The 23,129-nt window shown below is 37.1% G+C and overlaps 6 protein-coding genes across 13 annotated transcripts; 3 read left to right on the forward strand and 3 right to left on the reverse strand.

The window, feature by feature from the left end:
• On the forward strand, window positions 1-5,234 carry AT4G16150 (calmodulin-binding transcription activator 5). The gene is given in 13 exon segments (NM_117710.6): window positions 1-230; window positions 657-782; window positions 933-1,048; window positions 1,153-1,241; window positions 1,362-1,407; window positions 1,571-1,688; window positions 1,811-1,939; window positions 2,028-2,086; window positions 2,171-2,593; window positions 3,061-3,761; window positions 3,860-4,408; window positions 4,516-4,812; window positions 4,937-5,234. Coding segments are annotated over 13 exon segments (2,771 nt in total). The 5' UTR covers window positions 1-166; the 3' UTR covers window positions 4,991-5,234.
• A 277-nt stretch (window positions 5,235-5,511) lies between these two features.
• On the reverse strand, window positions 5,512-9,075 carry AT4G16155 (dihydrolipoamide dehydrogenase; the record flags this gene model as incomplete). Its single annotated transcript, NM_117711.8, has 15 exons — window positions 5,512-5,562; window positions 5,655-5,726; window positions 5,819-5,932; window positions 6,036-6,149; window positions 6,237-6,337; window positions 6,456-6,534; window positions 6,618-6,692; window positions 6,802-6,864; window positions 7,141-7,221; window positions 7,310-7,435; window positions 7,668-7,792; window positions 7,906-8,008; window positions 8,110-8,244; window positions 8,369-8,515; window positions 8,758-9,075. 15 exons carry the CDS (start codon window positions 9,073-9,075, stop codon window positions 5,512-5,514), a joined length of 1,704 nt encoding a protein of 567 aa, NP_567487.5.
• Window positions 9,076-9,412: 337 nt separating this feature from the next.
• ATOEP16-2 (Mitochondrial import inner membrane translocase subunit Tim17/Tim22/Tim23 family protein) lies at window positions 9,413-10,875 on the forward strand. 2 transcript variants are annotated; one of them, NM_179063.2, is made up of 7 exons: window positions 9,413-9,609; window positions 9,701-9,752; window positions 9,873-9,953; window positions 10,049-10,077; window positions 10,251-10,284; window positions 10,365-10,435; window positions 10,534-10,875. In NM_179063.2, the coding sequence occupies exons 1-7, from the start codon at window positions 9,487-9,489 to the stop codon at window positions 10,678-10,680; spliced, it is 537 nt and encodes a 178-aa protein (NP_849394.1). In that variant the 5' UTR covers window positions 9,413-9,486; the 3' UTR covers window positions 10,681-10,875. The 2 variants fall into 2 exon arrangements, with proteins under 2 accessions (NP_849394.1, NP_567488.1); NM_117712.2 differs by having other exon boundaries at window positions 9,469-9,609; window positions 9,879-9,953.
• Window positions 10,876-11,046: 171 nt separating this feature from the next.
• Window positions 11,047-13,556, reverse strand: AT4G16162 (Leucine-rich repeat (LRR) family protein). 6 transcript variants are annotated; one of them, NM_001160769.1, is made up of 9 exons: window positions 13,446-13,548; window positions 13,287-13,348; window positions 13,106-13,177; window positions 12,478-12,549; window positions 12,331-12,388; window positions 12,022-12,093; window positions 11,870-11,941; window positions 11,577-11,786; window positions 11,087-11,472 (listed from the first exon to the last, which is right to left on the reverse strand). In NM_001160769.1, exons 1-7 carry the CDS (start codon window positions 13,545-13,547, stop codon window positions 11,915-11,917), a joined length of 465 nt encoding a protein of 154 aa, NP_001154241.1. In that variant the 5' UTR covers window position 13,548; the 3' UTR covers window positions 11,087-11,472; window positions 11,577-11,786; window positions 11,870-11,914. The 6 variants fall into 6 exon arrangements, with proteins under 6 accessions (NP_001154240.1, NP_001328349.1, NP_001154241.1 ...); NM_001036572.2 differs by lacking the exon at window positions 12,331-12,388 and having other exon boundaries at window positions 11,225-11,305; window positions 11,401-11,472; window positions 13,446-13,556; NM_001160768.1 differs by lacking the exon at window positions 12,331-12,388 and having other exon boundaries at window positions 11,047-11,472; window positions 13,446-13,556.
• Window positions 13,557-16,021: 2,465 nt separating this feature from the next.
• AT4G16165 (Carbohydrate-binding X8 domain superfamily protein) lies at window positions 16,022-16,575 on the forward strand. The gene has a single exon (NM_202829.1). It carries the CDS (start codon window positions 16,109-16,111, stop codon window positions 16,442-16,444), a length of 336 nt encoding a protein of 111 aa, NP_974558.1. The 5' UTR covers window positions 16,022-16,108; the 3' UTR covers window positions 16,445-16,575.
• Window positions 16,576-17,142: 567 nt separating this feature from the next.
• Window positions 17,143-23,006, reverse strand: AT4G16180 (uncharacterized protein). Of its 2 annotated transcripts, NM_001160770.3 has the most exons (16): window positions 22,050-23,006; window positions 21,604-21,798; window positions 21,250-21,324; window positions 20,929-21,096; window positions 20,508-20,671; window positions 19,837-20,055; window positions 19,622-19,748; window positions 19,200-19,388; window positions 18,989-19,075; window positions 18,748-18,905; window positions 18,499-18,618; window positions 18,183-18,408; window positions 18,037-18,096; window positions 17,782-17,955; window positions 17,568-17,677; window positions 17,143-17,481 (listed from the first exon to the last, which is right to left on the reverse strand). In NM_001160770.3, the coding sequence occupies exons 1-16, from the start codon at window positions 22,263-22,265 to the stop codon at window positions 17,307-17,309; spliced, it is 2,463 nt and encodes an 820-aa protein (NP_001154242.2). In that variant the 5' UTR covers window positions 22,266-23,006; the 3' UTR covers window positions 17,143-17,306. The 2 variants fall into 2 exon arrangements, with proteins under 2 accessions (NP_001154242.2, NP_193353.2); NM_117714.2 differs by lacking the exons at window positions 17,143-17,481; window positions 17,568-17,677; window positions 17,782-17,955; ... (6 more) ...; window positions 19,622-19,748; window positions 19,837-20,055 and having other exon boundaries at window positions 20,265-20,671; window positions 22,050-22,376.
• Window positions 23,007-23,129: the final 123 nt, after the last annotated feature.

The raw sequence follows: 23,129 nt of genomic DNA on the forward strand, positions 1-23,129 counted from the left end.
AAAAATTATTTATAAAAACTCTGAGCTCGAAATCGGATTTTTTTTTCGTCTCTCTCATCATTTTGCTGATTTCTCAATTTCTGTGTTTACACTACTCCATCGACTTGTAATTTCACTTTCTTAGGGTTCTTCTTCATCGGATCATCGGCCGTATCTGAAACCGGAGATGGCCGGCGTTGATTCCGGCAAGCTTATCGGCTCTGAGATTCATGGATTCCATACTTTACAAGGTTTGTCGTTCTTCTAAGCTGATCGTTCGTCTTGATTCATAAATTCGATTGTCTCTGGGTTTTAGTTTTTTTTTTCCTTTTCTCGATTGCTCTTTGATTCTCGTAGCCGTTGAACTAGAATTTGTAGATAGTTATGGAATTGGAGAGTCTTTGTGATTTTAATGTGGTGATTTGGAATAAGAATCCAGGGACATTTAGGTTGGCCAATCGAATATAGAAAATACTTTGATGTTGAATCTGCTAAATTCGTTTTTTTTGTAAAGAATCGTTGAAGAGCATGTCTCAGTATACTCAGAGTTCATTCTTAATTCATATGATATTGAAAAGATATTAGATGAATCCATAGATACAGGAACTTGTAATTAAATGTTTCCTGGAGTTTTTTTGTTGTTGTTGATTAGTGACATTGTTGATTGTTTGGTGCAGATCTAGATATACAAACAATGTTAGATGAAGCATACAGTAGGTGGCTCCGTCCTAATGAGATCCATGCTCTTCTCTGTAACCATAAATTCTTCACCATCAACGTCAAGCCTGTGAACTTACCCAAAAGTAATCAGTTTTTCTATCGCTCTTTTAGTTCTTCTGGACTTGACTACTACTTGTTGGGAACTTCTTAAATACAGATTCTATTTTGACTTGGATGAATCTTTTATCCAGACTCTTGTTCTGTCAAATGTTGAATATGTTTGTATTTGGTAGGTGGTACGATTGTGTTGTTTGATCGTAAGATGTTGAGGAACTTTAGAAAGGATGGTCATAACTGGAAAAAGAAAAAGGATGGAAAGACAATTAAGGAAGCTCATGAACATCTAAAAGTGAGTTTTCTTAATGTCTCTGAGTTCATATGCGCTTTTCTCTCTTCTCCTCTGCAGCTAATATATTTGTTATTTGTGATCTCTGTGTATTGTTCTTCCATCAGGTTGGTAATGAGGAAAGGATTCATGTTTATTATGCCCACGGTGAGGATACCCCTACATTTGTGCGAAGGTGTTACTGGTTATTGGATAAGTATGTGTCAACAAACGATTATTGGTTTATCCTTTGAGGAAATAGTTTATTAGATGCCTTCTTTCCTTTGCTTTGTTTCTGAAGGTTATGAAAATAAATCACCTCTTCTTATAATGGCAGGTCTCAGGAGCACATAGTTCTTGTCCACTATCGCGAGACACATGAGGTTTGTTATCTACCTGTCCCCAGAATATAATATGTATGTTAGAGGTGGTTATGGATTAGGATGATGTATTTTCGTTGTCGCATAGAGTCCAGCCTTCTTCTGGCAGATTTTAGTTACGAGATAATATCATTTTGTTGCCCTCTGAGAAATTTTGGTTAAACAGGTTCATGCAGCTCCAGCAACACCTGGGAACTCGTACTCAAGTTCGATCACTGACCACTTATCTCCTAAAATTGTAGCTGAAGATACCAGTTCTGGTGTCCATAATACTTGTAATACAGGTGAGGAGGTGTCTCTTGATGATCTTGAGCTGTTACGATTTAAAGTTTTGGTGTATATTGGCAATTCTTCCTGACTGTTCACATATATTCAGTTTTTAATTAATTAATTACACTTTTTTAAGGTTTTGAAGTGCGGAGCAACAGTCTGGGTTCTAGAAATCATGAGATTAGGCTTCATGAGATCAACACACTTGATTGGGATGAGCTTCTAGTACCTGCAGATATTAGCAACCAATCTCATCCAACCGAAGGTACTTATATTACTTTGAGCTTTCCTTTAAAAAGAAGATCTGGTTGAAAACTCTTCACTTTTTCTTATCTTTTGTTCTCTGCTTACAGAAGATATGCTATACTTCACAGAACAGCTCCAAACTGCACCCAGGGGATCTGTAAAGCAAGTGAGTGAAATTGATTTCTTTCAACCTGGAAGTGGCTTTACCCATCTTTCTGTTCACCATTTTTTCATCTTGTTCATCGTGCAGGGAAATCACCTTGCAGGCTACAACGGATCAGTAGATATACCATCATTCCCGGGTCTTGAAGATCCTGTATATCAAAATAATAACTCATGTGGTGCAGGAGAATTTTCTAGTCAGCATTCGCACTGTGGAGTAGATCCAAATCTACAGAGAAGGGATTTCAGTGCAACAGTTACTGATCAACCAGGTGATGCTTTGCTTAATAACGGTTATGGAAGTCAGGATAGTTTTGGAAGGTGGGTGAACAACTTCATTAGTGACTCTCCTGGTTCCGTCGATGATCCTTCCCTTGAAGCTGTATATACACCTGGGCAGGATTCATCTACTCCTCCTACTGTATTTCATTCCCACTCTGACATACCGGAGCAAGTATTCAACATAACTGATGTTTCACCTGCCTGGGCGTATTCGACAGAGAAAACAAAGGTTTCTCCAATTATACCCTTTTTTTCATGTTAACGTTGGTTGATCCTATAACTGAACAAAACCTTGCTTTCCTGGACTTGTTGTTTCTGTCATGATGCTGAAGGGGAAGAAAAGAATTGCAGTCTTTAGACTTTAGTTTAAAAGAAGAGAGTATTAGATTTATCGAGACAGTAACTCAAAGTCTGCTCATTAATAAGAAAATATCAAATGACTGTGTCTCACTTTACTGGGGGGTATGTCTGTTGAGGTCTTATGCATCTCTTATGGCTAAGTGTGAGTACTGAGTAGTATGTTTGCAGTATGAAATTGTTGATAGGGTGATTCACAATATGAGAATAGAGATGTAACTTTGATAGTTAAAGCATAATATTGCGAGAGTCGTCTCTATTTCATATTGCGTCTTTAGACTACATTACAAGATCTAATAAGTTGCTGTATAAAGCTGACCTTTGCACGTTAATTTTCAGATTCTTGTAACTGGGTTCTTTCACGACAGCTTCCAACATTTGGGAAGATCAAACCTCATCTGCATATGTGGAGAGTTGCGTGTCCCCGCCGAATTTCTCCAGATGGGGGTTTATCGTTGCTTCCTTCCTCCTCAATCTCCTGGGGTGGTGAACCTTTATCTTAGTGTCGATGGAAACAAACCGATCAGCCAATTGTTCAGCTTCGAACACCGCTCAGTTCAGTTTATCGAAAAAGCCATCCCTCAAGACGACCAGCTATACAAGTGGGAAGAATTTGAGTTCCAAGTCAGACTTGCTCATCTTCTGTTCACTTCTTCGAACAAAATCAGCGTTTTAACTAGTAAAATATCACCTGAAAACCTTCTTGAGGCTAAGAAACTCGCCAGCAGGACTTCGCATCTCTTAAATAGTTGGGCTTATTTAATGAAGTCAATTCAGGCAAATGAGGTACCGTTTGATCAAGCGAGGGACCATCTCTTTGAGCTTACTCTGAAAAATAGGCTGAAAGAGTGGCTTTTGGAGAAGGTCATCGAAAACCGCAACACTAAGGAATATGACTCTAAAGGGCTTGGAGTGATCCACCTCTGTGCCGTCCTAGGATACACTTGGTCAATCCTTCTCTTCTCCTGGGCAAATATATCGTTGGATTTCCGTGATAAGCAGGGTTGGACTGCTCTTCATTGGGCAGCATACTATGGAAGGTAAACTAACTTGCATATTTCAAGTACTATGAGATTTGCTAATCTTGTATCCGTTTTATTTAATTTACTTTTTTACCAAGTTTTATTTTTTTTTAAAGGGAGAAAATGGTGGCTGCTCTTCTATCTGCGGGGCAAGGCCAAACCTGGTGACAGACCCTACTAAGGAATTCCTCGGCGGCTGCACGGCAGCTGATCTGGCACAACAGAAAGGTTATGACGGTTTAGCAGCTTTTCTTGCTGAGAAATGTCTTGTAGCACAGTTCAAGGACATGCAAACGGCTGGAAACATTAGTGGCAACCTTGAAACCATCAAGGCAGAGAAGTCGTCAAATCCAGGGAATGCAAATGAAGAGGAGCAAAGCCTGAAGGACACTCTAGCGGCATACAGAACTGCTGCAGAGGCAGCGGCGCGGATTCAGGGAGCGTTCAGGGAGCACGAGCTGAAAGTTAGGTCAAGCGCAGTTAGGTTTGCTAGCAAGGAAGAAGAAGCCAAAAACATAATAGCCGCGATGAAGATTCAGCACGCGTTTCGCAATTTCGAGGTTCGTAGGAAGATTGCAGCCGCTGCTCGGATTCAGTATAGGTTCCAAACATGGAAAATGAGGCGGGAATTTCTGAACATGCGAAAGAAGGCAATTAGGATCCAGGTACAAGCGAAAGCTAATCTTTCTACCGTCTTTAAGAAAAGAAACGAGAAACTATCTGCAACCGTATAAAACTGTTCTATGGTTTTGAATATGACAATGTTTTGCAGGCTGCGTTTAGAGGTTTCCAAGTAAGAAGACAGTACCAGAAAATAACATGGTCAGTGGGAGTTCTTGAGAAGGCAATTCTGAGATGGAGACTGAAGAGAAAAGGATTCAGAGGCCTTCAGGTAAGTCAACCTGACGAGAAGGAAGGGAGTGAGGCGGTGGAGGATTTCTACAAGACAAGCCAGAAACAAGCGGAGGAACGGCTTGAGAGGTCAGTGGTTAAAGTCCAGGCCATGTTCCGGTCCAAGAAGGCTCAGCAAGATTACAGAAGGATGAAACTGGCTCATGAAGAAGCTCAGGTAAAAATCTTTTGCTGCTTTCTGTTTTCTTTACTCATTTCAAGTATATTCGTAATAGATTAAACACAATTTCACTTGCAAAATTATGATAATTGGTTATGGTAAATTATAAAATGTAACACAGCTGGAGTATGATGGGATGCAAGAACTTGATCAAATGGCTACGGAGGAGAGCTGAATGGAATAATAGAGGAGGAGTGGGTGTGTTGTGTTGTGGAGGAACTGTAAATTTGTGCAAATGACGAGGGGCAATTTCGACCTTTTAAGAAGCGGTTTTCAGAAAAGTTTCAAAGGGTGTTGTGGTAAATTGATCCTGGAGCTGGGAAATTTCCATAGAGCGTCTTGTCGTTAGTTTTTCTTTTTGTTTGGTGGATAGTCTTGTATTGCGTTATGTGACTTGTGAGATTTGACGCTAAAAAGCTAAAACGTTTTTTAGTTTGTCTAAAAGTTCTCCTGCTTACTGTCTTTCTTCTGTTATATATTTTGGATTTCTGACTTATAATAAATATACTTTAATTTTGTGTCTGTCACAATCTGTTTTTTTTTTTAATCTAATAAAGATACAGTTTGTCAAAACCATGAAACAAATATACGTGATGAAACTAGAGACGCAATCTTCGTCCTTTGATGAATATTGGTGAAGTACAAATGTCTTTTCCACAAAACTTTTGTTACAGGCTGCTCTTAAATTCTTCATGTTTACACAGTAACTTTCACACTTTGTGCTGTTACTGAAGCTGGACTATCGACCTGAAATTGATATAGACAGGAGTTGCTTGCCTTTTAATCGAGATTCGATGTCTATTGATTAGAGAATGCAAATGTAGATTCTTGTATTTTACCTTGGCTGCTTTAAACAGTTCGTCTACAACTTCAGACAGTGTTGGATGTGCATGAACAGCAAGTTTTATGTCCTGCATTTATCATCACACAAAGACACACAAAAAAAGCTCACAATCTAAAGTCCTATGATCAATACCGGAGAGAGGTTAGTTTGCAGCCAGACCTGAATACGTGTTCCTAAAGCAATCGCGTTTGATGCTTCATGGATAAGATCAGCAGCATGCAATCCAAATATATGAACTCCAAGGATTTCACCATTGTCAGGTCTGTATATCATCTGTTCACATGAAGAGAGTGTTCAGATATCTTATCTTCGCAAGTCACTCCAGAACTATATACAACTATCTTTTTTTATTTCAATTTTTGGTTCTTCTCTTCACCTTAGCGAGTCCTTCTCCTTCATTTTCGGCTAGGGCCTTTGTGTTTGCCTTGAAACTTGTCTTGGCGATACTTACTTTGAATCCCTCTTTCTCAGCTTTCTCTCTCGCTTGAGGCTGGGAATTGCATTAAAGATTACCGAAATCATAAATTAGGATTGCAATTTTTTAAAAACCAATCCACTAAGAGTGTCTAGAGGTTACCTCTGTCAATCCCACCATACTTATTTCAGGATGAGTAAAACAAGCAGCTGGGATGCTAAGATGATTAAGCACATGATCTCTACCTGTGACTTGCTCCACCACTAGCCAACACAAGTAGATGCATAGAGTTTAATAAAGGTCAATCTAACGTATTCAGTGTAGAAAAGGAAAAACAAAAGAAAGATGCATTTGGAGTGAAATATTGATAAAACCATTTACCAGAAATTCCTTGAGCACTAGCTGCATGAGCAAGCATCAGTTTACCATTGGCATCACCGATGCAGTACAAGTGGGGAACCTATCAACCAAGAGTGACTCAGTAGCTTAAAAATATATAACTTTTGGTAAGAAATAAGCTATATGAAAGAAAACTCCACTAACCAGCTTTCCATTTCCATCAATAACACGCATTCGCTCATCAACTGGTATAAAACCTCTTTGTGTGGTAACATTGATCTGTGAGGAAATCACAGCTTTTATTATTTCTTTAGTAACCAAATAAGGTCCTCAGGGAACGAAAATGAAAACATATTCATAAGGAATGGGGTTTATTGTTAATTCATACATTTTCCAGGCCAAGACCATTGGTGAATGGAGCTCTTCCAGTAGCAATTAGAGCAGCGTCAACCTTGAACAAGGAACTTATGGTCAAACTTTCAGTGCAGGCAAAAAACACATGAAAGTCTCAAATGTGATTGTAACTCCAAGACATTCTATTATTATTATTATTATTTTAATTTTTAGGAAAAGATCTGATTTTATAATACGAAAAGCCCTGGCTAACCTACAAAAGTATGCATGTCATTGATTTATATACTTTGCATGTGAAAAGAACATGTGTGAGAGTAACTAGACAACTATTTTCTCTTGTAAATTTTCAGATATCTGCAGAACATTTTGTTACCTCCAAAGTATCCTTGGGTTCCTTGGTTTTGGCATCAATTAGTTCAATCAGCACTGGTTTCCCATCCTTTGCTGGAGTGATCTGTAAAGAAGCGTTAACAAAAAAAATTCGTAAACCCACTGTGTAAGGAAGATATCTAATTTAAAATGCATGAGACAAAAAGGCTTACTTTGCTTGCAAATACTCCAGTATGGTAGTCAATTTTTCTTGTATTTATTAGAACCCTTTGAGCCAGCTTACTGATCTCAGGATCAAATCCAGGCATTAGTTGATCCAGTGCCTCAATAAAAGTTACCTGTAAAAAAAAAAAAGAGTTCCCCTGAGCTTGGTCACTTCCTGGAGTTGCAGAGCATCACAAACCTTAAGCAAAATATAGCTATCGCCCATTTGCTCGATCAGGTTACCAATACAACAACATCCTAAGAGCCTTTTGTTACTATTGAGAGAAAACAGAAAACTAAAGAGAACGCAAAAAACAACACACTATCACACCAGTGCAAATCATTAGCACAAAATCAAAATGTTACCTCACTTCCAAGGGCCGTGTAAACATCACTGAACTCAAGACCGATATAACCACTTCCTACTATCGCAATCCAGTCAGGAACGGACTCCAATTTCAATGCATGATCACTTGTGATAACAGTCTTTCCTGCAGCACAAAATATGAGGAATATTAGGGTACTTGCTATACTAAAAGAAATGAGAAGCTTTGGTTTTTGAGGCAACTCCCCTTTCACATATCATTTATACAAAAACACATACCATCAACTTCAATTCCTTTCGGGACGAACGGTACAGATCCAGTTGCGATGATTATATCTTTTCCGGTGATAATATTGTCACCATATTTAACCTTTTGTGGGCCCTGCAAAGTGCACAAAAGACTAAAGAGTATTAGGATCACCACATAACAACGACCTATCATTTGGAGTTTATATAGTCAACCAAAGACAATAACATACTGACCAGAACAGCGCCAAACCCTGTCAATATGTCAACACCAAGTGCCTTCATAGAATTGGTGAGATTATTCCTAATTTTGGTAGCCAGGTTACTTGCGTGGTCAGCCACACCTTGGCGGTCATAACCAGCAGCTGAAACCTGTTTTCCAAGGGAGTCAATGGAAGGAAACAAGAGTCAAGGCCAGGAAGATGATACTTGCTTCACAATGATTTGAGATCAAAATTGAGCGTCTACAATTGCATTCTACAGGAATTTTTACTACCTGCAAACCAAAAGCCTTCATGTGATGTTCGTTCTGGAGTTCCCTCATCCTACCACTAACAGCAAGTAGAGCTTTGGAAGGCACACAGCCTCTGTTAACGCAAGTACCTCCAACAACATCTCCTTCAATGATAGCAGTTTTGAGTCCCTATACAACGTTATCAAAACAACAATCACTCGATGAGATCATGAATACCGTAAAGAAATACAGTAATAGCTAGTACGATTCCAAAATTGGCATATTGAAGAAGATGTTGCAAAGCATTCCTGAACCATCTCTATCAAACAAAGCATATGATTCCACTATCAATTTGATCCAGAGTATTGGCAAAGCATAGAATCATAATCGAACTTGAATTCTTCCTAATTAATAAGAGGAAGAAAGAGGACCTTCTCGACGGCGTGCAATGCAGCTCCATGGCCACCAACTCCAGCTCCGATAATGATCAAATCATAATCGAATGATTTCGATGGAGCTCCATTTCCAGCGGAAGAAGAAGCAGCGGCGGAGACTTCGATTCTCCTACTCTGAATATGGAAACGGCACGAGGTCAATTGCTTCGACGGAGAGAAGCAAAACGCTTCTCGCCGGAGTCCACAGAACCGGAGATTTCTCGGCGTAGAAGGAGCTGCGTTGGATGAACAAAGCGTACGATTCGCTAAAGGAAGCGATGCTTGTGAGAAGGAAAGAGAAAGAACCGATTGCATTGTGTACGAGAGAGTGAATGAGAGATCTGTGTAGAGAAAAAGGGAGTGACGGAGATGACAAGTCTGTACTAGTCTCACTCCGACGAGCGGAGGCGGAGATATCAAAGCGGAGATGACACGTGTCACGTTTCTCGTCTTTAAACCGGAGATTTCAAAATTCCCGGCTATAATATCCAACTCTGAGCCCATTGGGCCTTTTATTTCTCGGTCTGCCTGACGTTATCTTGTGAGAGCCACGTGGGGAAGGAGAACGGCGAACAGTTCAAACGGCAGACTCCGACACGTGTGGAAAAGCAGAACACGTGTCAAAAGAACGCTGTTCTGTTTCACAATCTTCTCCTTACTTGTTGTTGAAGAGAGAAGTATTAACAGAGAAAGAGAGAAGCAACAAGTGAAGAAAGAAAGAAAAAAATGGAGAAGAGTGGAGGAAGAATTGTAATGGATGAGATAAGAAGCTTTGAGAAGGCACACTTGTTCGATCTTGGTCATCCTCTTCTTAACCGTATCGCAGATTCCTTCGTTAAAGCCGCCGGAGTAAGTTTTCATCCATATCTCTTCGTTTCCCTGTCGTATATGCATGTAACATATATGTAGTAACATAGCTTAATATGGATTAACTATGAAGGTGGGAGCTTTACAAGCCGTGTCAAGGGAAGCTTACTTTACCGTGGTTGACGGTAAGAAACTCCGGCGGGTTTCTTCTTACTTATGATTTATATGTATAAGAAATGAGTATGTAATGTAAGAGTGAAAATGAATAAATAGAGAACGTACTTTAGTTTGATTATACATTTTAGGGGCAGGTTTTGACTCGAACAACGTGGGTCCACCGTCGGAGATTACAGGGAACAAGAAACATAGGTTCCCTAATCTCAGAGGTCCGTAACATAATTGTATCATATTTGGTTGATGATCTTATGTAATCAGCATTATGTTTATCTTAATGATGTTTTATCGTTGTTTTCTTAATCAGGGGAAAGCAGCAAATCTCTTGATGCATTGGTGAGTTTATTACAATCGCTAATTATTAGCCTTTTATTATTCGTCAAATATTCGTGTGCTAGTGTGCTAGTGTGTTCATATCTAAGTGTTGCAAAATAATACATAAAGAATGGTCGTAACTCATAAGGTTTCTTGTTAGTTAACTGAAAATGTTTAAATTTGTTGGCCTATAGGTGAAGAACACAGGAAAAGAATCTCTCCAATGGGGTGAGTTTATATATGAATTTGATTAAGTTAACGCTTCACGATTAACGTTGGAAAGAGATTTAATGATTTGGGAATGGTAGGGCTAGCGGCAGGGTTATACTCAGGTATCACTTACGGTATGACAGAGGTTCGTGGAGGAGCTCATGATTGGGTTAGTCTAATTAATTTGACTTGTGTCATTTTGTTTTCATCAACGAACAAATGATGAACATGATCTTTAATTAGTATGTAATTTGATATGTGTCACAGCGGAACAGCGCGGTAGCTGGAGCATTGACAGGAGCGGCAATGGCTATGACGACGTCTGAGAGGACAAGCCATGAGCAAGTGGTTCAGTCTGCTCTCACTGGAGCAGCTATTTCCACCGCTGCTAATCTCCTTTCTAGCGTTTTCTAGATGATTTGTATTAGAAGCTTTAATGCATAAGGGTTGTTTCATGTATCAGTTATGTTTCTTTTTGTGAAAACGAATTCGCTAAAGGTCTACTAAGATCTTTTCCTGAAACTCTCGAAGCTGGAGAGAGATCGTTTTGTTATCTGTTTGGAAAATATTTGCACTATATATATCTTGAGTAGTACCTATTACGTAACCTTATCTATTTGGATAAAAATGCGGGTCTTGTGGGCTCGCTGCACAGACAATAACCCGTGAGGCAGCGTAACAACAAAAACGACATTCGTGTTGGAAATCAAAATGGTGACGCTCATGTGAAGGTGAATAATATTTGTCATTGAATAGAGAAACGACTTTCAATGTACCAACAAAAAAGTTATAATGGTGAAATTGAAGTTTGTCACAGCTAAATTCAAATTTAGACTTTAACAAAAAAAGTACATTCAAAGTTGAGACTTTAACAACAAATAATGAGGAAATACGACTTACGAACCTGCAAACATATCCTTACAAGAGATAAATGGTACCAAAAACAATGAGATTTCTAGTTAAAAAACCATATGAATATTAAAATACTGCATGTCTTCTTACATGTGTTGTTCCACACATTTTTTGGTGGTTAGATCTTCTGAGAATTTGTTGTACGTAAGATCAGAAAAATCAAAAAAGTTTAAGAAACATGTTTATTTGGCAGATGTTTGGAACTCAAAGGAGGAAACTCACATTATATCTCTATCTTTCTCTTTTGACATCCAGCTTGGAATTGATCCGTTTAGCATATTTCCACTGAGATACCTGCAAGAACAAATTATTTCCAGTAAGATAGTTTCATGAACAATTACTTCAACAACACAACATCTCTAACAAACCAAAGATAGATAATATGATGATAGTCTTACATATTTTCCACATCTCTAAGCTCCTCATACGAGCTAGGTATTGCTCCTGTTAGTTTGTTTCACTCTTGCATCCTTTGGGGTTCCTTTGGTTTGTATCATTTCCTCTATCAGAAAATAAGTTAGTATATAACTTACAAGAGTGTTAAGTTGGTGGTATTTGTTCCAAGGTATGATGGGAGCTCTCCTTTCAGATTTATATTTCTCAAAACCCTGCAAAAAGACAAACATCAATGAACATTAAATCTCAGCACCAGTAAAGTTGTTTTGTAATTCAGTCAAATTTAAAGACTCACAATTGCCTCATCTGTGTCATGCTCTGTAGTGGTGGAAAGAAAAATTCAGGTCCAGTCATATCGCTTATCATTCTGAAAATTATATTGAGCCTAAGTCAATAAACACTCTAGATAAATATATATGATAAAACACTACTACATAGACTACTTACAAATCTTTCAGCTTTGTGAGATGAGCGATTGACAAAGGTATAGGTCCAGATAACCCACTTGCATAGAGAACCCTGAGGCAGACATACATCAGACCCATCATTAGCAAGCAGTTAAAAGACTTAAAACATACACCAAAGAGTAATCTGTAAAAAAAGGATCTTATATACAGACTCTCAAGTTCTGTCCACTTGTCAATGACCTCTAAACTGATTGTCACTTATACGGCTGTTTACAAAGCCAAATAAAACATTAGAATCTCAAAGTATGCAAATATTTATATAACTTGTTTAAACAACAAGGATACTAACAAAATCCTCATGTTGGTCAGTTTTGAGAATGACACGGAATTTGTTTGAGCTCAGAAAGCTGACAAAAAAGCAATCAAGGGTTTTTAGTGTGAACAGAACAAAACAAGCAGCAATCCGAAACACACAAATGCGGAACTCATTGCTTACAGTCGTTTAAGGTTCGAGAGTCTCCCAAGCTCTGGGGGCAGTGTTCCAGAAAGCTGGTTATTTTCCAAGACACTACAAATAGGTTCAAAGACTGAATTATTTACTAGCAAAGGGTATCATGATCAAAACTTGAAACAATGTAAGGAATGAACTAACTACCAAACCAAAATGAATAACAGAAAGTTTTAAATGAATTGTGACACCTTTTCTTGTATTCAGATAGTTACTTAAACACATTCCTAACTTTCATATGCAAAAGGAGTTTGGCTGAAGGGAGAAAGACTTTTGCATGATATGTATCAGCCAAATCTAGATGCATAGCCCAAAGTAGAGAGTATTTTGTTTCAAGAATACATAAGAGGCAGGGCAATCAGTTATTAACAAAAATCAAGAGTAGATTAATTAATGTCCTTACTATGTAATTAAAAGAATCAGGTCATAGTAAAGTCTTAGAAATAGCAATGTCAATGAAGAGCATAAATACTGCAGGACACTCAATATTTGACCACAAATGAACACTCATATTTTCATAATGAACTCTGAATTTATGTAGACACAAGAACAATAGCTTCAGATTAACTAAACCAACTTTAACTCAACCAAACAACATCGAAAAGTTTGTACTCACAGTCTTTCGAGCGTGATAATGTTTCCAATCTCCTTGGGGATAGGACCAGTTAACCGGTTTCCAAGAAGCGTGCTGCATTTCGCCAACAACATCCAAGATAATGTATATAAATGAGTACACACATAATCAGAGACATCATATACATTTTCATATATATAAGTACACGTTAATATGTCCTTACATGTTTACAAGTGGCAGGAGTCCCCATTCTGAAGGAATAGAACCACTCAAGTGGCGAGATTTCTGTAAAAGACTCAACGAAAATAGTCAATTCAAGACCTAAGATGCACAATCTGGCAGTGGATCAAGAATAACTATACGACAATACGTTTTTACTTACATCTCTTGCAGAAATGGAAGCCCTACAAGCTCTTTGGGAAGAGACCCTTGGAGATATGTCAAAAGATACCCTTGGAGATATGTTCAATAAATTTATTAACATGTATGTGACGTCTCAAATACTGCAGACAAACGATACACATGTAGATGCCAAAAACAATAATAAAAACACATCGAAAACGTATACAAATGGGCACAAACAATTGAGACCCACATATTTTACTGGGCCGAACACCAAGTCAAAGAAATACGACCCAAAATGTGCAGAATCGTTGACTCTTGTTTATTTATTATTTTCTGTAAACTATAGCCGCAAATTAAACATGAAATGTCAAAGAGAAATAGAAATATTACATGCTCGTGATATGGCATATGTTTCCGGTGCAATTGCAGGTGATAATGTCTTCGGATCCTGCAGGAGCGGTTAGATTTCTCCATCCCCCTCCAGTATTTGAGACGTCACATGGATTAACATTGTAATTCCATTTAGTGTTCCATCAATTTCTCCCCAATAATTCTTAAAACCTCCACTGCAAAAATTAGAAAATAAAGCATAAATCAAAATGACCTAAAACTAAAACAAAACTTTGATTTCCATTGATAGATATACCAAGCCAAACTATCAGCAAGTAACAACAAACAAGCCGAAGAGAAAATGTGAAATTAGACCTAACATATTTATAAGCAACCATAACCGTAAACAATAAATAAATAAAACATACATTCTTCGTCGGGCAAGTTTGGTGGTTCCATTGCAAAACCATAAAAAAGGAACAAAATCAACAACGAAAGTATTATTGACTCCATCGCCAAAGACTGCAAGAAGAAGAAAAAAAATTATCTGCTTACGGAACAAGAGAGAAAAAAAGACTGGGAGAGAGAGAGATAGAGAGTGTATGCGAAAGATTATCTTCTCACAGAGAGAGAATTCAATATTCTTGGTTATAATTTAATGTTTTCACTTAAGCTCTATCTGCTGCTCAAGATTAGCTGACTTCGAGGATGTTACGTGAATTTACTAGGATGCTTTATTATTTACTTCTTAAAATCTGAAAAGAAAAACATTTTCATATCCCCTTTTCATCCATGTTAGGGATCAGATTGCTCTGTTTAATATATTAAATTTCAGATTTTTATGTATTGATTTTTATACATTTAGCTTTGTTACTTTTCATCATTGTAACATATTTTCAATAGAATGTAAGTTTTTTCCATTTGCAAGACCACATCCAAAAAAAGTTTCCACTTTTGAAAGCTATGTTAGTAAGTCATTATGTTCTAATATGATTAATTTTAAACATTAAGTTGTTAATAACTTTAAAATCATCCTACTGATTTTGTGGTTTATATTTGGATTATAAGATAAAGACAATTAACTAGACAAGTGCTTAAAGTGTGCATAACAAAAGCACAAAAATGTCCGCAAAATCGCGCACATATTTGATATAGTCAAAAATCATAAACTAAATATGATAAATGTATCAATTAACATGTTCCCAGTAAGATAACAATGAGAACAAAATCTTTTAACAAAACATCATTAAAAAAATAGAAGACGTTGTGTTAACAAACATAGATAAGATACTTAAACACAACATCATCATTAAACTATATGTATGATACTCTAACACAATATCATCACAAACTAACTATAAGATATAAGAGAGATGTCTTAAATACTCTCAACATCTTTAAGCTCTTCATATGTGTGAGAGATTGCTCCACTTAATTTCTTACACAATTAGGTTTGTTACTTTTCATCATTTTAAAATCTTTTCAATTGAAAGTAAGTTTTTGTATACATTTGATCAAATATTTTCAAACTGATTATAAACCTAAATTTGATAATTTGTAAATTAATCAAATACTTTTGTCATCTTAAAAATATAGAAATTGGTTCAAATTATTTAGGTTTTAGGGAAACTTTATAGTTGGGATTTGGAAACTTTGATTGGAGAAAAAGTACCCATTTATATCTCGGAACAAGGCCTTATGACGTGTGAATAAACGAGCATGGTTACTACAAAATCTGTAGAGGACCTCATAATATGTGTGGTATGGATACAATGGTATCTACTATTGTTGTTGTTCATACCTCACCTAAGTAGAATTATTAGGATACTACATGTCTGTCCTTGTGTATATGTATATATAGTTGCATAAAGATACTACAAACTTTTATCGTTAGTATTGTGTGTCTATGTTTCAGCTTTTAATGTAAAATAGCCGAGCTCCTTTCTTACTTTTACTCCATGTCCTTATTACTTCGCTATTAATTTTGTTGCTCTCATTATTATTACTAACTTAAAATCTCATAATATTTTAATTATGCTAATTTATAATCTAAGGTAAGAGTTTATAAACTATTAATATTATGGGTTGAATAACATATTAATATTTCATCATTTTCATTTAATTTATTAGTCAGTTAGTCTTAAATCCCACCACAAACTTTTATAAATTGGTCAAATATTTGTAACATAAAATATTATGGAAAATAAATTACTTTCAGAAGAAATTTTATCATATTATATATAATGCAATATCATTTGAGTTATTATTCATAAGCAAAACACCATAATTTTATCATATTATATATATATATATATATATATATATATTGCAATCTCATTTGTGTTATCAATTACAAGCGAAAACACGACAATGTTTCCGCAATTGACACTAATTTTCCTTCTCTCTCTCACTGTAATCTACCCCTTTCATGTCTCGGCCAAGACATGGTGTGTAGCAAACCCATCAGCCGCAAGTACACAATTACAAGCTAATATTGATTGGCTATGTAGTCAAGGAAATCCTGGTTGTGTATTAATCGGTCCTGGTGGATCTTGCTTTGAACCAAATAATGTTATTAACCATGCATCATTTGTGATGAATGATTACTACCAGTTGCAGGGAAGCACTGAAGAGGCGTGTAATTTTAGTGGTTCTGGTCGAATCATTGATACTAATCCAAGTTATGCTCGTTGTGTGTATTCGTAGAGAATACATGGTTTGATGATTTATTTTGGGATTGTAAAATTTTCATATGAATAATAATGTTATGTGGGATCAATTGTATTTTTAAATGTTATGTAAGGTCAATAAAATAACTAAAAAATATCTTTCATTCAGTTTAGTCATACAGTATTAAGTATTTTTTTTACACCGATGATAAACCAAAATTTGATAATGTGTTAATTAATCAAATAATTTTGTCATCTTAACAACATAGAAATTGGTTCAAATTCTTTAGGTTTTAGGGCAACTTTATAGTTGGGATTTGGAAACTTGATTGGAAAAAAGTACCCATTTATATCTCGGAACAAGGCCTTATGACGTGTGAATAAAGAGATGGAATTCGACCTAATGGAAAAAGGAAGGATCAAGTCGAATATTCGCTCGGGATTACGCAATATTTAGGAAGAGAGGAAAAAGAAGATCTTGGATCGAGAATATGGAAGAAAACGTAGGAGAAAAGGAGAATAAAGAGGAAAGAGCGGCCAAGGAGAAATGGATCCACAATTCGACGACTCTCAAGAACCCTAGGCATAGAACTTGCAAGGAAAAACTCTAGCTTGCTACTAACGCAAGAAAGATCTCTTTGTACGTGTATGCTCTTGTTCTTGAAATCAATAAAGAAAAACATTTCGGCGATCTCATTTCTTTGTATTTAGTTCTTCGGTTATCTAGTGCTAAATTCGACCCGCACAATCACTTATATATGTTGAATCAGTGTGAATTAGGTAAGTCAATAAAATAAGCAAAATTATCAGACGAAAAAATTAGTTCATAAAAGTAACTCTTCAACAAGAAATTGTTACACTTACAAAAATCTATTAGACCGTAAATACCAAGGTGTAGGCTAGCGAGAAGGAGGAGAAGAGAAGAAAATGACAAGGAAATAAACGAGAAAACCAGCCACAAGTATTCCTCCGTACACCAACGTTTGGTAAGACTTTACTCCAACTGTGTATTTGTACTCTATCTTACAGCATCTCATGTTCTCCCTTTCTGTTTCCAGTACATGTTCTACGTACCTGCACCCATTTTTTCATTTTGTAATGTTACAATTTGTTTATTGTATAGAAGAAGAGGAACGAAAACAAAATGTTTTAAAACTTACTGTTGTGTAAACATGGTGGTTTGAAGAATCTCTGAGCTGTTGAGGTGAGCATCGTATAGCTTGTGGTCGTATAGCAAAGAAGATAGATCCACCAGTTGTTCTTCTACAGTCTGTTCTTATAATAATTAAGTAATAACAGACAAAAACAGATTGTGTAAGAAAAAAATCCATATGGTAGATAACTGAAATCGTAGAGAGTTTGTTTATCACTTACGTCTAGATATTTCTCTAATCTTTCGACTAGCTCGTGTGGGAAAGGCTCAGGCAATGTTGTTGTCTTTTTGTAGAACTTCTCGACCCATAGCTCCGTTTTGGTTTTGTTCTTTTTATCTTTCACTGGCTCGCCAAGTGGAGTCTTAAGGTATTCGGATGCAAAGTTTTGTACTGCCTGCACATAAATAGCAACAACCAGAATTGATTAATACGCTGCGGAGGAAACTAAAAATTTTACTAGTTGCAGCTGGCTTACCTCTGATGTTTCACGGATTTTGCGTAGAGCAGAATCAACCCGAGCATAAATAGTATTCCTCTGCAAATATAAAATATCATATCTCACAAGATTCAGAAGGATTTTAATGCTAGTTTCTATTCAGAAATCATTATGATTGGACTCACCAGTGCAACATCTTGAAGCATTTGACTGATCAGGGAGACGTTTGAGAATGGTCCAAACGGGTGACAACCGGCTGCCCAAAGCCAATTGGTGATAGGTCTTTCATGCGCGTGTGAGGTCTTTTCATATGGTGCACTTACACCGCCTAAAGCAGAAGCTATACCTGCAAGTACATGTCGCTGTACCTGTGATGGGACAGCATGCTGTCTCTCTGTTTCAGAAACATAACTGCAAATACAAGAGATTAAAATCGATATGATGACAGGATAGCAGGTTTCTCATTGTTTTTTACTTCTATTGTTGTTGTGTTTTGCTCACCTCAAAGGTATTTTCTCATTTAGATGCTGAAGCACAATGACAACATCACTGCTCGCCCACACGAGGCTCTCATCTTCCATCATGAGCATTGGATCTACATCGGCTAGTGAGAGTATAAACCTATATATTATCAAAGATTTGTATCAGTTGCTGTTTAGGTTCAAAGTGTAATTCACACTTACATCTTTGGATACAACTTGGCCAGTGTAATGAATAATCCGATCAGCTGGTTTATATTAATCAACTCACACTGGAATAACTCTTGTTCCATAAGTGCGGTAGAGATCGCCTTTTTTCTTAACGGCCTTCTTTTTCTTTCCCTTCTGAAGTTTGGAGCTATAAGATGACCAGAGAGGTCTGTGCTTTACTATGGAATCACTTGAACCTTCAGATTCATCATCCCAGCTCTGAGTACAAAAATTATGGAATATTAGCCATGAAAGAAAAAAAACTTGTGAAACAAATTTGCATAAAACTTTCTGAGATTTACCTGGCGGAGAAAATATTTATTAGAAAGCCCAGGGTCAGACACGTCGAGCAAACCAGCAGCTAGAACATCAGTCGACCTTTCCATCTCCTGCAATGGCCAATAAAAAGTCACACGAGACTTCACTGGTTGGAACAGTAACAGCAAGTAAAGAACTATTTTTCCTAGCTTTAACCTAATTCGTAAACCACAGTTGCCAGCAATTGAAACTCACTTCTTTGAGGATAGCACCATCTAGGTATGTTTTGGTATGCACATGAAATCTTCCGTCCTTCTTCGTTTCCTGAAGGGAATGCCCACGCATAGCTTTTGAGACGGCTATAGCTAACTTCTCATGACGATGTAATGGATGAGCCCCTCCAACGATCACTACTTCTTGGCCATGATGAATCATTTTCTTTACCTGCAAAGACCCCGGGCAGTTAGTATGTGTAAACCAATAGAGTCAAATCCTTGAGTGTACTTTGGAAAATATTATGGGTGCTAACTTTCTGATAGCAGTAAACTTGGAAAACATGTCTTTTTTACTAATCATATTAACTCATAAGGATGAAAACACCATTCAGAAAACAAAACAAAAGATAACAAGTTCTAGTATTTCTTGAACATCAATCATCTAACGCAAGAAGTTTTTACCTCAGATTCTATCTCTTCAATATTTATGCTGTAGTTTTGTCCTCTTTCCATGATATTATATCGATTGTGGTTTTGGAGCACAATGATAGGTACCAGCACCCTAGTTGCTAGATCAACCGTCTCAAACCTAGAAGTTAGCACAATGCACTCAGAATTAATCATTTAAGCATAATTTTCATTGCTAGAAGGACGTAAAGTCTCACATATCATATTACCTGACATCAGGAGCTATGACATGCTCAATTGTAGTAGCTACCAACGCTGCTAACTGACCAGAAAAGATATCATGGGTAGACTGATGACCAACAGGGCTAACATTTCCTGGAAGCACAATGTTTCGTATCCTTGGCACTGTTCTGGGACTAACACTGCCCTCTTCAGTTTCAATCTTCCCATATGTACAAGGCCCCGCAGACAAATCTATGACAACATATCTATCAAGAAGGGGAGATAAATCAGAAATACAATCATGTTGAGAGCTTAGAGGAAAAGTTATACCAGATAAGAACAGAAATAGTTACGCCAACAATATCTTGAATATTAGTTTTCGAACAAAAGAGCTGATTACTACAATAAGATATGATTACCAAAGTGAAATGAAGTAATAAAAAGTGTCTATCTCCTTCTTTTTTCTTTTTTTTATGGACTATATATAATCAACAAAAGGGACAATGATATCTCACTTCCACTTTAATGGCATATATTAATGATACCTAGATAGATGTAATACTTTCATAATAAGGTGGTTAAATTTTTTTGTTTGATCACATCTATGGCACAATCATATCACTCATAGGGGATAACAAAGAGATACCAAGGGAAAACCCTTTGAGTAATTTGTCCATAGTTTCCCGCAGCAAGAATAGAAAAACAAAGATGAGTTTACCTGCCTGATGCAAGCCAAACTTGGGATGCTCCTCCACCATTGTATCTATATCGATAAATATAATCTGCCTCTTGTTTCTCCTTGTCTGCATCACTAAGCTCTGGTAGCTTTGCAAACATCAAGCTGTCTAGATCAATCTCTGTATTTTTAGGATCCATTCTTACCTGAATAATGAGTAAAGAAAAGAAGGGGGCAATTAAAGAATCCAGCAGGATAGAATCAATTACTGAACAAATGCAAATATGACAAGAAAAAAATCAACTTCAAGAACAGAGAAATATGACGGTTATAAAGCCAAGAAGGCATAAAAAATCTTTCAATCAAAACAAAGCAAAAAAAATACAAGAACAGATAAAGCATTTGGACAATCTGCATACCATATGCAAGATTCAAGAAGTAAGAAGAGCACTGGAAGCCATACCTTATCAAAATTCACTACAAATATGGCACTTGGTATAGGTTTATCTGCCGTTGCGGCTGATCCAGAACCCACATCAATATCAAATATATACGAGTAAAGCTGGTTAAATGCGGACTCCACTTTTATTGCCTCTACGTCATAGGCAGGTAAGTGTCTTCCAAAATCAGCCTAAATCCAAAAATATTTTTGAAGATTAGTATCATAAACATTAAGATGTAGTTTTTACAGCTATGAAATCCACATTTTCATCGACATATTTTTATATGTAATTAGGTTCGTTATGAGAAACAGTTAAATTTGAGATGATAAAATTACAGCAACCTCTAGTGCAGTTCCAGCAGGCACCATGGCTTCTTTCACTGCCTTCTCCAGAGCTATTAATTCAGGTTGCCCACTCTAGAGAAAGAAAAACAAAGATGAACATTTAGGTCAATGGGGGAAACAATGAAATTATTGGCATCAGAAGTCAGTAAAACTTAATATTGAGTGCAAAAAACTTCATGTACAATAATAATCAGCTCGAGACGCAAATGCAAATCAGCTAAATCAAATACAAGAATCCAGAACTTGAATAGAAATCTTATCCTACATATATAATATCGGATGTTGAAGCAGGTAAATCATAAACAACACAAAATTCGTGAAGACTGGTTAAAGGTTTATAAAATTACTCACAGGAAAGATATTATAAACAACTCGATGCTCAATATCAAGTGGCTCGCCCGTCTCTTGGCATGAAGGCCTATGTGTTGAAAAACTGGCTCTTAGGAACTCTTCTAGTTTTTGAGGATCCACTGAATACCTGTAACCTCCATCTCCATTCAAACCCACAAGCACTATATTCACTTCCAAAGGAACCTGAAATGGTACCTAAACAAAACAAGCTTCATAGTGTGAAATTCAATTCTCGATGTGTCACTCAAACTCAGCCAATCTAACAACCATATGCACGAAAAAAGCTATGATCATAGTCGTGAAGCAACAAGAACGCTTTTAATTTCACTTCGGTGATTCTACAGAACCAAATTACTCAACGATTTCTTCTCCTTCTTCTTCTAGCTAAATTCAGACTAACTGATGATGATGATGATGATTCACATAATTTAAGCTGGAGATTGTACCTCGGCACGGGAGTGAAGCATACGGCGGACATCGGATCGAACACTCTCTCGTACGTCAAGGAAAGCACTGTGATGCCAGTGAGGATGACCTGGCTCGCGACGGAAAGGTTGCTGAGCCGAGTCGGTACGAGAAACGAGTCCGCATAGAAACAAGAGAAACGCGACGAATAGGAGAGAAGAAAACGAACTCGATCGTGAATCCGATCTCAACTCCATGACTGAAAAAAAACAACCGGAGATTTCGCTCACCTCCCGATTTTGGACTGGACTGGCGAGAGTCGCTACAAGTCGCTTACGGCGAGGGAGCAGAAATGGGAAAATTAAGGCTAATTACTAATTTACCCTCAAGTTTTATTATTAAGGTGACCTGACCTGCTCTGTCTATATGTGATATTGTGACCTGCTTTGCCTATATGGCTATATGTGATACCTATAATCACAAGGATATTTCAGGTGGAGAATCAGAGAAAGAAATTGAAGCTGAATAAGACACTATATGGGAGAGATTGAAAGGAAGCTGTTGGGCCATTTTGGTGTAGCGGGTCGCAAGTCGAGCGTGAGACTTATTGCTGTGCCATTGCAGGAATGCAAACAGAGGAAAGATTTCACAAATGGGAAACGGATACATGCTCAGATGGTTGTTTTGTTGTAGGAAATGCCTTTCAATGAGTATGTTAAACGCTAGCTGTCCTGTTTAATGGACCGGTGTATGTCATCTTGTCTTGCACTGTGTGAGCACAACAACTTGCAATGTTTCCATTGATGCTGTAGCAGTCTCTCACATTAAGCTCTGGTTTGGATGGCTATGAACAAGTTGATTGGTAGATAAGTTAAAATGTTGTGATTTGAATCTGGAATGAATAGAAAGATGTGATTGGTACTGATGTAAATTCAATGCTTTAGAGAATGTATACAGGCAATAATATACCAATCATTATGTTTATTGCTGACTAAGAGCCACTCCTCTTTGCTGTTGCAATTCGGCAATCGTTCTAGATATGGTTTCCATTTCAAATCATGATATGCATTGACTTTTTCCATGTGGCGTTCGGAAATCTTTCATCTATACTACGTCTACGT

This window comes from Arabidopsis thaliana, chromosome 4 (assembly GCF_000001735.4).
Source record: "Arabidopsis thaliana chromosome 4, partial sequence".
NCBI lineage: Eukaryota > Viridiplantae > Streptophyta > Magnoliopsida > Brassicales > Brassicaceae > Arabidopsis > Arabidopsis thaliana.